Source organism: Arvicola amphibius, chromosome 1 (genome assembly GCF_903992535.2).
Source record: "Arvicola amphibius chromosome 1, mArvAmp1.2, whole genome shotgun sequence".
Lineage (NCBI taxonomy): Eukaryota > Metazoa > Chordata > Mammalia > Rodentia > Cricetidae > Arvicola > Arvicola amphibius.
Window position 1 is genome coordinate 1,134,979 of NC_052047.1, and position 12,316 is coordinate 1,147,294.

A 12,316-nucleotide genomic window follows, 5' to 3' on the forward strand; every position below is an offset into this window, starting at 1 on the left:
TCTGTAGGCTCTGCCTTCTTTGTTTTTCTAGATGAGCTTTGGGTCCATGGACAAATGAGTGTCCGTCATCCACAGTTACTGCATCGACACGGGGCATTCCCACCTGTAGCATCATGGCAGCGTTCAAAGGGGCCAATTTTGGAGCATTTGGGGTTTTAAATTAGGAATACCCAACCTGGATGATGACTAAACTATATAAATTAAGAAAATAAAACTTACTGTGTAGAGTTTGTTGCTTTTTCTTAAAACACAGTTCTGAAGCTTGAGCTAGTGCTGCACACCCAGCCCCCAGAAGCTAGTTTCAGAGCAGGCTGTCACCTTCATCTCTGTGATAGCTTGGAGTGCAGTGAGCGTGATTGGCCTCATCACATCCTGGCCTTGTAGCTAGGCTGATGAGTCTAGCAGACACCTTCACACTGGTTGGCAGAGATTGGTTCAGTGGTTGCTCAAATAGTGTGACTTTTAAAACTTTTGGTGAGGTTTTATACTGTGTCTTGTTCTGGGCATGTGATACAGGTTGGATGTCTCTAATCTGAAAATCTAAAACTTTTTGGAAGATGACACAGTGCAGCAAATGGAAAATTCCACATAAGACCTCTTGACAGGTCTCAATCAAATGTAATTTGATTGAAAAGTATTTTCTGCATATGTGAATAATAAGTTTATAGTGTGTACACGAGTGAGGTGTGCTGTGTACTCCTGCATATGTGACCAATGAGGTTAGCGTGTACATGAGTGAGATGTGCTGTGTACTCCTGCATATGTGACCAATGAGGTTATAGCGTGTACATGAGTGTGGTGTGGTGGTGCACTCTGTAGCCACAGCTCGGAGGAGACTGAGGCCGGAGATGACCAGCTGCAGGCCTGAGCCACAGAGTAAGCCAGGTCTAGTCCACATCACTTAGCAAATCCTGTCTCAAAATGAAAATGAGTGACTGAGGAGGAGGTTAATGCTAGGCCACCTCTCTGACATGTGAGGCACAAGCTCGGTCGCCTGTTCTACAGAAATAAACCAAAGTATAAGGGTTGTAAAAATACATTTTATGTTGTGGATTGGGGTTTGTTTCAAAGACTTCTCATTATACATATGCAAAAATTTCAAAAACTGAACTATAAAACACTTCTCTAAACAAACAGTTTAGAAAAGGGATAACTTAATCTTACTGATTTTCATTTTAAATTCCCAGGGAAATATAATAAAAGTCCATTCATTACTGCAACAAGATGCAGATTTGTATTTATTTTGCGTGTATGTGCTGGGGAATCTATCTCATCCTCCCCCCCGTGCACATTCACCACGCACCGTGTCACCAAGCTGTATTAAGCCCCCACCCCTGTGGCAGGGTCTGTTCAACCCCGGCTGCTCTTACTCTAAGGATGCCCTTGCTTCCAGCCGCCAAGTGCTGGGATTATAGCTGTGGGCCACCGTACTTAGCACAAAAGGTGGATTTTAATGCAAAGTCAGCAAACCTTTGGAGGATAGGTATTTTTTTCACCAATGTAAATGAGATATAGTGTGAACCATGTGTGCTTTTTTAGCAAGTGGTGTGGAGAAAAGGGGAGTGAATTGTTCTGCGCTAGAGTGATTTCTGTCCTCCAAGTGTTATTAACATGGACGGACAGTGAAGGCATTGTGTAATTAGCACACGTAAGTCACTGTCTCCATCCTGTTAATATTTTGTTTACTTAATTTCTCTGTTGCTTTACCAGATCTTCATTTATCCATCATTCTAGCCTTCTTATTTTTTTTGATGCATTTCAAAGTAAGCTTTATTATTTTTTGCTCCTGGACACCTAAGCACTCATATTATTAGCAATGTGACTTGTTGACTCTTTTGTTAAAGCTTCATACACAGACTCTTTGATTTAAGGCTTAGCTCAAATCCTGATGTAGACGTTCTCATGGCAAAGCTAACGGGATGTGCATCTGTGCCTGTTAACAAATACTACTTTATACCCTTGCGATCTGACAAAAGGTGTGTGTGCAAGGTCTCCTTAGCGCGTTCATGGAGTGTTGAGCTCTTTCTTTAGTAAACCAGTGAACTGGCAATCTGTTGTTATCAGCTGGACCAAAAGAAAACCTGAAGAATGCAAGTCTCTGGCAGATTTATCAGTGCAGCTGACACTTCCACCTGCTTATCAGAGACAAACATATAACACTGCTCGAACGTAGGAAGCCGTAGCATACTGGGAAAAACTTAAACATTGGGTAATTGAATGAATTGTTTTCACAGTGTTGTTAATTAATACGTAATTCTCAGAATATATTATAGTTCTTCAGTATATATTGTGAATATATATTATGCTCTTACACTGAAAGAGGGTCTTTACTAAAGATGCTTTAGAGTAATATTTAACTGAAAGCCTGTTTGTAGGACATTAAAAAATCAATAATTTATAGATTTGTTTATTTAATGACAAATTTACACATGTGTCATTAAATAGCATTTGGGGCATTTCTGACTGACTCTTTGTTTCCACTTTTAAAAGATCAGTGACAGCTCCTTAAGTGGAATATTGGATCCCGATACTCAGGCAGGGCTCTTTGACAGGTGTGTGTGCAGGACTGGCGTGCTGCTGACTCGCGACAAGTGTTCTGGGCTCCTGTTGGAGCTGCTCAGCCTTCTTCCCCACTCCAGTTTTCCTGACAGCTGTCACTCGCGTTACAACTCACATTTAAGCTAATGTTAGCCCCAGTCCATTCTGTCATTAGACTTAACTGAATAGAGGTTTGTTTTCCCGTCTAGTAAGTACACGTGCAAGGGACGTGTGTGCTTGGTTTTGTGGTACTGAGGACCGAACCTAGGACCTCACTTGTGCCAGGCGAGCAACACCACCACTGAGGTTTATCTTCAGGCTTTGTGGTTTGTTTGTGAGTTGAGTTCATAATGTATTTTGGATGGCTCTTTTTTCACAAAAATCTTTTTTTATTTAAATTTTGTTTTAGATTTATTTTTATTTTATGAGTGTTTTGCATCGTATGTATGTATGTATGTATGTATGTTTTGCGTCTATTTATGTATGTGTGTAGATCACATGTTTGCATGGTGCCTGCATAGATCAGAAAGGGTGTCAGATTCCTTGGAACTGAAGTTACAGGTGATTGTAAGCCACCATGTGGGTACTGAGAATCGAACCACAGTCCTCCGCAAGAAGAAGTACTCTTGCACTGAGGCATGCCTCCATTCCTCTGCCTTTTTATTGTAAAGCTTCTCAGATGTCCCTTTTTCATCAGGACCATCTTTCCTCCAGAAAAATCCACTGCTCTAGGAAATTTATTCTTAGCTAAACCCTAGTAACCACCTTTGGACTCCGTTGTTTTAAACAGGCTGGTCCCTGTCTTACCAGAGTAGTGTCTGCATTGCAGGCCCCCCCCCACCCCGTAGACGAGAGTGGGGCATAAACTGCTGTTCTGCTCGTTCTCCAGCCTCCAAACCTGAGGTCTCTGCTCTGCCGTCTTCCTCATACTGTAAGAGCTTATCCTGGGCTAATCATCCTGTTTGTGTTGAAGTTTATAACAGCCCCCATCTTCCTATTTAATCAAGGGAGTTCACTTCTCATTTAATCAAGATTGTAGATATGATAGGATAGGAAATTAGCCACACACCAAAGGATTGCTAAGACACCTACTGAGTGGTTACAAGGTCATCCCCCGTGCTGCTGGGATTGCCTCCTCTGCAGTGTCTGTCATCAGCTTCATCTCAGTGCGCGCTGGCCCCACAACCTCTTCCCCAGTGCACTCTTCCTTCCTGCATGCTCCCCTGTGCTCCACTCTCCTACTTTGAAGAGGAAGAGTTAGTATGGATCCAAGGAGGAAGGACAGCCATTGAGCACCCTGAAGTCCGGTGCAGCATTCACTAGCTCTTGTAGACCAGGCTGGTGTTGAACTCACAGAGATCCGCCTGCCTCTGCCTCCCGAGTGCTGGGATTAAAGGCGTGTGCCAGCACCGCCTGGCCTCTTCTGTGCCTTTAAAATGTTTAAAAAGTGGAATGAATAAAAAAGTGATTAATTTAAACATTTATAAATAATCAAATACTATGTTTTAAAAATACTTAATAACACAATCTATTTGAAATATTAAATAAGTTTAGTAAACGTAGAGTATGAGCTATGTCTTAAATTTCTATTTTAAGCATGAATCTGTAGCTGTATGTATGAAATGTTCATATGTGTCTGCACACCAGGACACATGAATCTCCAGCTGTATGTATGAAAATGTTCATATGTGTCTGTGCACACCAGGACACATGAATCTCTAGCTGTATGTATGAAATGTTCATATGTGTCTGCACACCAGGACACATGAATCTCTAGCTGTATGTATGAAAATGTTCTTATGTGTCTGTGCACACCAGGATACACGAATCTCTAGCTGTATGTATGAAAATGTTCTTATGTGTTTGTGCACACCAGGATACATGAATCTCTAGCTGTATGTATGAAAATGTTCTTATGTGTCTGGACACAAGGATACATGAATCTCTAGCTGTATATATGAAAATGTTTATATGTGTCTGCACACCAGGATACATGAATCTGTAGCTGTAGTATGAAAATGTTTATATGTGTCTGTGCACACAAGGATACATTTTGAAGGCTGCAAGCAAAATGATTTAACTATATTGTTCTTGGAATTTTGAATTATGTATAAATTGTTCATTTCAATTTGTTTTAATTTTGTGCAATGAGAAATATATAAAACCAAAACAGGTTTAAAAACAGACTTTAGGAGCAAAGAGAGTTGGTTCATATACAGCCTTGCAGAGGGCCTGAGTTCTGTTCCCAGCACCCACGTGGCGGATCACAACCACCTGTAACTCCAGCTCAGTGAATCCAACACCCTCTTCTGGACGCGACGGACACTTGTACATACATACATACATACATACATATATATATATATATATATATATATATATAGAGAGAGAGAGAGAGAGAGACTCACACACAGACATGCACAGATAAATATAAATTGTAAACAATCAGTTTTATTGTGTATAAAATGTGGGATGATCAAAAATCAGATGCAGCTAAAAATTATAATAAGAATTTAAGGGAGGGGAGCAGAGAAAATGTAAAGCTCAATAAAAATCAGTAAAGAATAAAAAAAATTAAGGAATAAAATCACTAACTTGGATGTAGTACAAAGGGCTGGAGCACATTTCTTGAGCTCCTTTCTGTCACAGGCCCCAGTAGAGTTAGCAGAAATTACAGTAAAAATGTAGGTAAAGACGGAGACCTGTGAACAATCCAGGACATGTTCTGCTTAAAATATTTCAGTTCGTGATGTGAAAATTGTTGCTGATTCTGACTTTGCTTTGTTTCTGTTGTCGCAAAACAGAAAGAAGAGGGCAAGCTCCAAGGGCAGCTTAGCAGGGCCGACTCCAGCCAGTGCATTCGGGAACTGAAGGGTCAGATAGCAGAGCTGACTCATGAGGTGAGTGATAAGTGTCGGTCTTCACATATTTCTTCTTCCTTCCTCTCTTGATGTAACACTTAGCCCTGACCTTTTCAGCCTGGACGCTGTCTGAATATATGACATAGTTATGAGCAGCTTAGAAGAGTGCCTCTTTAAGCAAAGATTTTTATGTTCAAATATTAAGGACTTGCCTTAAACTTTAATAACTTAAAATGATCAATTCCTGGCATGTATCTTATTTTCTTAATTGTGATCTGAAAATACTTGGTAGTTACCCATGTCTTCAACATTTTGCAGTTATATTAAAATTTCCGTACCCCTAATTGACTGGATTTGTGGTGTTGCCGTTGGGTGGAGGAAGGTCTTCTCCCCCTTCATGGTGCTCTTACTGAGATTACAAAAAAGGATACTTGCCTCATATCAGTTCAACAGATTTCTTAGTCTTTTAAACTGGCACCTAGAATCTCTAACATCCAGCCAATGAAATTTCTCAAAATTTGACTAGCTCTTAAACTAATTTATTATTTAACCTAATCTGTTGTGACTGGAGAAGATCTTTTTGTTAGTGCAGCTTAGGTCGATTTCCTGGTCTTTACTATTTTCTCATGCTATGTATTCGGCAATACAGATAAAACTGTGTTTCTTGTTTTGAATATTTGTAAAATAATATTTATTCACCATAATGAGATTTGAAAGGATAGCATAAACTTGATTTGCTTTTAAAAATGAAAAAAGAAAACTCCTTGACCACGAGATGAATCTAAACCTCAAAGGAACAAGTGTGGACATCATCCTCTCCTGGCCTTGCACCCTTCGGTTGAGGCTGAGTGTTTGGAAATAACTTCCTGCAGGTCTTAGAGTGAATATCCATCCCAGCGAAGAGGAGACAGCTAAGAACTGGGCACATCAGGGATAAATCCTGTCAGCGTTAGGATTTTATCACTGGTAGCATTGGAGGGTGATCAGGATCTTATATATGCCTTGAACTACTAGTAAACTTTTAACAAACAACTTGTTTTATCTCTGTCACTATGGGTGTTCTGCAAATCCTCCCTCTGGGAACTTCTCCTTGTGCCCAGAGTTTGTTTTTAAGAAATTCTGACTGAAATAAAGCAATTTCCCATAAAGTGTAAGAAAACTAATATTGTTGGATTAAGAAAATTATATATAAATTGATTCTATTTCTAAAACTAGCCTAAAAATCAATCAACAGGAATTAATTTTGCCTGTCACATTGGACTAAAAATAAAAAAAAAAAGTTTTCTCATCAAGAAAGAAAAGTACTCACCTGAGGTTTAGCTTTAATGCGTTGATCAATCTGCAGAGCAGGAGCTTGTATTGTTATCTAGATTGATTTCAAACTTCCAATCTCTTGCTTCAGCCTCTAGCATTGGAATTATTGGTGTGCTCCAGTAACTATGTATGCATGTGCAAGGTAGAGGGGTGGGTGTGTGTGTGTGTGTGTGTGTGTGTGAGAGAGAGAGAGAGAGAGAGAGAGAGAGAGAGCATGTGAGTGTGTGTGTGAGTGTGCACATGTGAGTGTGTGCGTGTGTGAGAGAGAAGAGTGTGTGTGTGTGTGTTTGTGTATTAATGACTTTGAAAGCAGTTTCTTGTATAAACTTGAAGAGAAAACTAATTTTCAGAGCATAGTGGTCTGTTAAAAAGCTAGATTCAAATTAAGGATTATAAATTTGTGATGAGATTCAGTTCAGAAGAGCCAAAATCCTGGTTTTAAGAAGGTCGTGGTAAGCCTGGCACAGTGATGTACACTTCTTTTCAGAGGCAGGCTGATCTCTGTGAGACCCTGTCTTGGTTATGGGGGACGACAGGGAGGCCTCTGCTAGAAGGTTATGGCCATGGAAGGTCTGCAGTGGACCTAGGACGACAGACGCAGGCTGAGAACGTGGTGGGGGCTCAGTGGAGTCAGAATCTGACTGAGGGTTACAGTGGCTGAGTCATCAGAGTAGACCAAGTAGAAGGGAGGAAGGGATATGGACCTTCAGGTCATCACTTGGAGATGCTTTTCCTTTGTGTTTCCCAAGTAGACTTTAGTTTGTTTGCCTGTTTTAGTTTATCAAAAGAGGCTAAACAACAAGTGGAAATTTAAACCAAGATACTGGTTGAAATTGACTGACTGCCTGACGGGCTGAGATGGCTTGGTGACTAAGAGTCTTTGCAGAGAACCCGAGTTTCAGAGCACAACCGCTTGTAATTCTCCAATGGGTCCGTGTCCTCTCCTGGCGTCCTGAGCACCTGCGCGTGCACATTCCCACACGGACGGACACATGTGCACACTTACCACCAAAATAGCTACTGCAAAGACTCGGTGGTTAACAGTGCGTAGTGGTCGGGGTTCCGTTCCCAGCACATGCCTCACACGGCTGCAGCAGACATCCCATGCCCTGTGGCCTCCTTGGGCACTCACACATACATGTTGTACATAAATTCACCATAGGCTCACATATTTACACACAAACGATATGTAGATAAACCTTTTAAAAAAATTGCTAGTGTAATTACCATTGTCCAGTTCTGGTTTCTCTCTAAGGGGATTAAATACTGTGCCCCTTCATAGTTTAAAGAAGGTAGCCAAAGTCAGTCTGACTGTGGTTCATTTGTATCCTAGAACTTGCTAAATCTGACTTTCAATATGAAAATTTCCACTTAAATATTAGTGTTATAGTTGATCGTGTGACTGTTAGCAGTCACTTTGTTAGCTGATGCTGGCTCTTTTTTTTTTTTTTTTTTTTTGGTTTTTCGAGACAGGGTTTCCCTGTAGTTTCTAGAGCCTTTCCTGGAACTAGCTCTCGTAGACCAGGCTGGCCTCGAACTCAGAGATCCGCCTGCCTCTGCCTCCCGAGTGCTGGGATTAAAGGCGTGCGCCACCACCGCCCGGCCCTGATGCTGGCTCTTACTGAGACTTGGCAACACCTGTCTTCTTCTGCAGATATGGCACGTACATGTCATAGCTGTGACCCCTTCCTTAGTCAGCTCAGTGAAGCAGATTGCTCTTAATAAGTGTCTGGATACATCGGTGGTCTATAAAACAGTGGTGGTTTATATCTGGTGAGCACTCACCGTGTCAGAAGATTCATTTTTCTGTCGCTGACCTTGGACGATCGCTTCCCAATGTGTTATCCTGTGGTATCGTTCTCAGCTGCATGGATTGCACACTGAGACTGAACAATGGTTGAGTATTTTCCCAAGCAGTATACAAGAAGCAGATGGTTGAACCACAATCAAATCTAGATCAGCTTGCTTTCTCTATGCAATGTATTTATACAGACAGACATTAGCTCTATTATCTGAATCCTTAGGAGTGGCCATTAGCACGTGAGCACTGATATCCTCCCTAGAACATCTTTGTAGATGTCCAGAGAGGCAGCTTTTTTCTTTAAGGTGGAGCATCACATGTCACAGGAATCTGTTATTGTCTCTACAAACTAAGTAGGCGGTGAGAGGTTTGAGTGACAAAAGGAAACCCATGAACAAAGCTTTGCTGACATCTACCTAGAAAATATGTGGTAAATACTCATTTTTAAATTCTTACGTTTATGTACACCTGAGCCAAAGATGTGGTTAAATATGACCAAAAAGTATTCTTAATGCCCTAAAAATGCTTAATATAATTTTAATTGGTATGTTCACTTTGTTATTAAAGTAGAATTTTTAAAACTAAAAACTAATAATCAGATGACAATGTACCTCTTTGTTCTTTTACATTTTTTTTTCATTTTCCGATAGTTCCATTTTCTTGTATTCGTTTTCTAAAAAAATTACTAGTAAGAGGCTGGAGAAGTGACTTAATTGTTGAGAGCACTTGCTGCTCTTTAGTGAGCAGGGATTCCCAGCACCCACCTGGATGGCTCACCACCTTCTGTGCCAGCTCCAGGAGTCTTGACATCCTCCCTGGCTTCAAGGGCATTTGTATTGTATGCACATGAACAAATACAAGGATGTGTGAATAAATAAATTTTTAAAATGTATATTTTAAGTGAATATTAAAGCCATTTGAATTTGAATATTTTCAATATAAAAACATTTTAAAGACTGGTAGCTGAGCATGATGACATATGCCTGTAATCCCAACAATATGAGGATCTCTAGGCTACAGAGTGAGTTTAGGACCATTCAGAACTACAGAAAGATCCTGCCACAAAAGACTGATTTGGACAGTAATCTTTAGAACCAAAATATTTAGCCTGATATGACTGTGCACACCTTTAATCCCAGCACTTAGATATGGAGACAAGAGGATTATGAGTTCAAAATCATCAGCAGACAGGTAGTTTGAGGCCAGTCTGAGCTAAATAAGGCTGTGCCTCAGAAAGCAGAAAAGCAACACATAAACCAGCCCCATAAATACTTGAGTAGACTGTACCGCTTGATTCTCTGCATCTACCTTTACACAGGTCCTGGGGAATCAAATCAGGTGATCTGGCTCGTGTGGCAAGTTCCTTCACCACTGAGTCTTCTTACTGGCCGCCACACTTTTAGCTGCATGCCTGTTCTCCACGCTTGTTTCTGAGCGTCTTCATTTCCTTTTAGATACAGCAGGGCTCCAAGAATGTTTCCTTGTTTATGAAGAAGTAGCCAAGAATAGAACTGACGTCCTCACCCGCAAACTGCACGGACCACATCAGTGTAGCTCTAGAGACAAAAATACGGACTCTCTAATAAACAGTCTTCCTGTTTGTTCTGATGGCTGGTGATGATTGAATTTAAGTTAATATGTAAGTTATAAGTTGTCATTTGTTTTTAACCATTGGAAAAGATTAGTTTTCCAGAGCAGCAGCTTCTAACTACAAAGAAGTATACCCTTAAAATTAGCCTTGCTTTCATTGGCTCAGCATAGAAGCTCATACCAGCCTTGGGGCAAGGACGGGTTCCAGGAACAGAGCAAATAATCAATCATATTTCTACCTCTGAAAATTGTCTTAAGATTCTTAAATGTTTTGTGTGGTTTATAAATCTTAGAACTTCTATTTATGTTTTTAAAACTAAGTTTAATTATCATGTATAATTTTATTTAGAACAACATCGGTACATAAAATGCTTGTTTTTGCATTCTTACTTATTTGAACCTGGGAATCAAACCCAGATCTCGTGTCTAGCAGTAAACATTCTGCCACTGTACTACATGCTAAAATACTTAGGTTAGTTAGCGTTCCATCCCTAATGAAATGCCGAAGAGTAATGAACTTATAAAGACAGAACAGTGTATTATTTTAACTCATCAGTTAATGTAGGTACCAGTCAGTAATTGGTCGGTTCTGTTCTTGGGGACCTTTTTGAGGCAGCACGTCATGGCAACTGTGTGGTGGGACAGAATCCCTCATCTTGTGGCCCAGGGATGCCAGGGTATCACATTTAGGATGCCATTAGGGACACTGCCACAATGACCTTCTTAGTTGCTTGAATATGCTTTCTCCATCTCTCACTCTTCTGGTTCTCCTCTCCCTCCTCCTCTGAGAGAGAGAGAGAGAGAGAGAGAGAGAGAGAGAGAGAGAGAGAGAGGTGTGTGTGTGTGTGTGTGTGTCATCATGGGTGCTCAGTAAGCACCATGGCACCTCCACCCTCAGTCTAGCACCGGACCCACACTATGGCAGCTTTTACAGCCAAGATTTAAGAGTCGTGTATTTTTAGGTCTGAAATGTTTTTAAAATTTATGTAGAGTTTCACTAGATATGTAAAGAAATTAGGGTCAAAGACTTAAGGAACTTACTTATAATTACACAGTTGTTGATATGAAACCAAATTCATGTCCCTGCAAAAGGCTTCATCTATAGCACCCCACTCCCACAGCCCTGATGGTACGTGTGACTGTAAACGTTATTAGCATACAGAAAGTTCCTGTTTCAATGAAAATGAGCCACTTCTCTCGGGGCACATTATGTCCCGAGAGTAGAAATGTAGTTTCACCTTGTATTCCTTCCCTTCTTCTGCGAAGTTTGGATTTTCATCTCATCCGAAACCAGGAAATTATTCCCTTGACCTTGCCTGCTCCTCAGGTTTTGGTGGCGTACCCTAAAATCTTAGAGATAAGTGTCTTCTAGACCAAGGCCGCTGCTGTTTTCAGAAGCAGGAGTGGATGGGAGCAGTCTCCACAGCTCACACGTACCTGCTGACTGTGTTCTCTGAAGAGCCCAAGCTTCTGCTACGTAGTTTTATTTTTTTCCCCATGTACAGGGCTGTATTATCTTTCTGTTCATTCTGTACCTCAAAAAATAGCATAGTTTGCCACATTCAGGGAATACTATTAATTCTACACAGGCTGCCTTGATTAGGACAGTGAAACCCAGACGTCTGGAAGCGTCTCATTTCCATGTGCATTTCCATGATTATGGCACCAGCATTGAGTGACACTCACAGGATGCACTTAGGGCTTCATTCAGCTTGGTAAGGAGTAGTAAAAATAACCCACAGGGTAGCCATCTCCTGCCTCTTTGAGGGGCTCCAGTTCTGTGCTTCATGCTCATTTTTAAGTGATGTCTTCCATTTAAAAGCTGATTATTCCTACTCTTTGTTTAACTTCTGCCTTTTTCCTTTCACTGTTGTACCAGTGCTTCCAGGAGATCCCTGAGTCAGAGAGAATGACGTTAACTTGGTTCCCGTGCAGCATATTTGATTCTTAACATCAGTTTTGTTTTGTGCTCAATATATATTAGATATCTATTTTGTTGTTGTCGACGTCGGGGGTATTTTAGTGTAGTTTTGGTTGCAGATTTTGCATGGCTTTGTTCTCCATCGTGCTAGAGATGATTGGAAAACTCATCTTTAGACATGTGGAGGCCTGGACTCTAGGCCCATCGTTGAAACCGATCCTGCGACCTTAAAATGCCAGCTCATCCTCTATGTCCACCCTGTAAGTGAACATTTGAACAACTTTAGTTCCC

General features: G+C 40.8%; 1 protein-coding gene across 8 annotated transcripts in view; it reads left to right on the plus strand.

Annotated features, from left to right (window-relative positions):
* Evi5 (ecotropic viral integration site 5) overlaps nucleotides 1-12,316 on the plus strand; it is a 164,136-nt gene that overhangs the window by 132,113 nt on the left and 19,707 nt on the right. For all 8 annotated transcript variants that reach the window (XM_038339184.1, XM_038339171.1, XM_038339178.1 and 5 more), the window contains one exon: nucleotides 5,343-5,438. In XM_038339184.1, coding sequence (XP_038195112.1) covers nucleotides 5,343-5,438 — 96 coding nt within the window. The remainder of the gene's footprint in view (nucleotides 1-5,342; nucleotides 5,439-12,316) is intronic.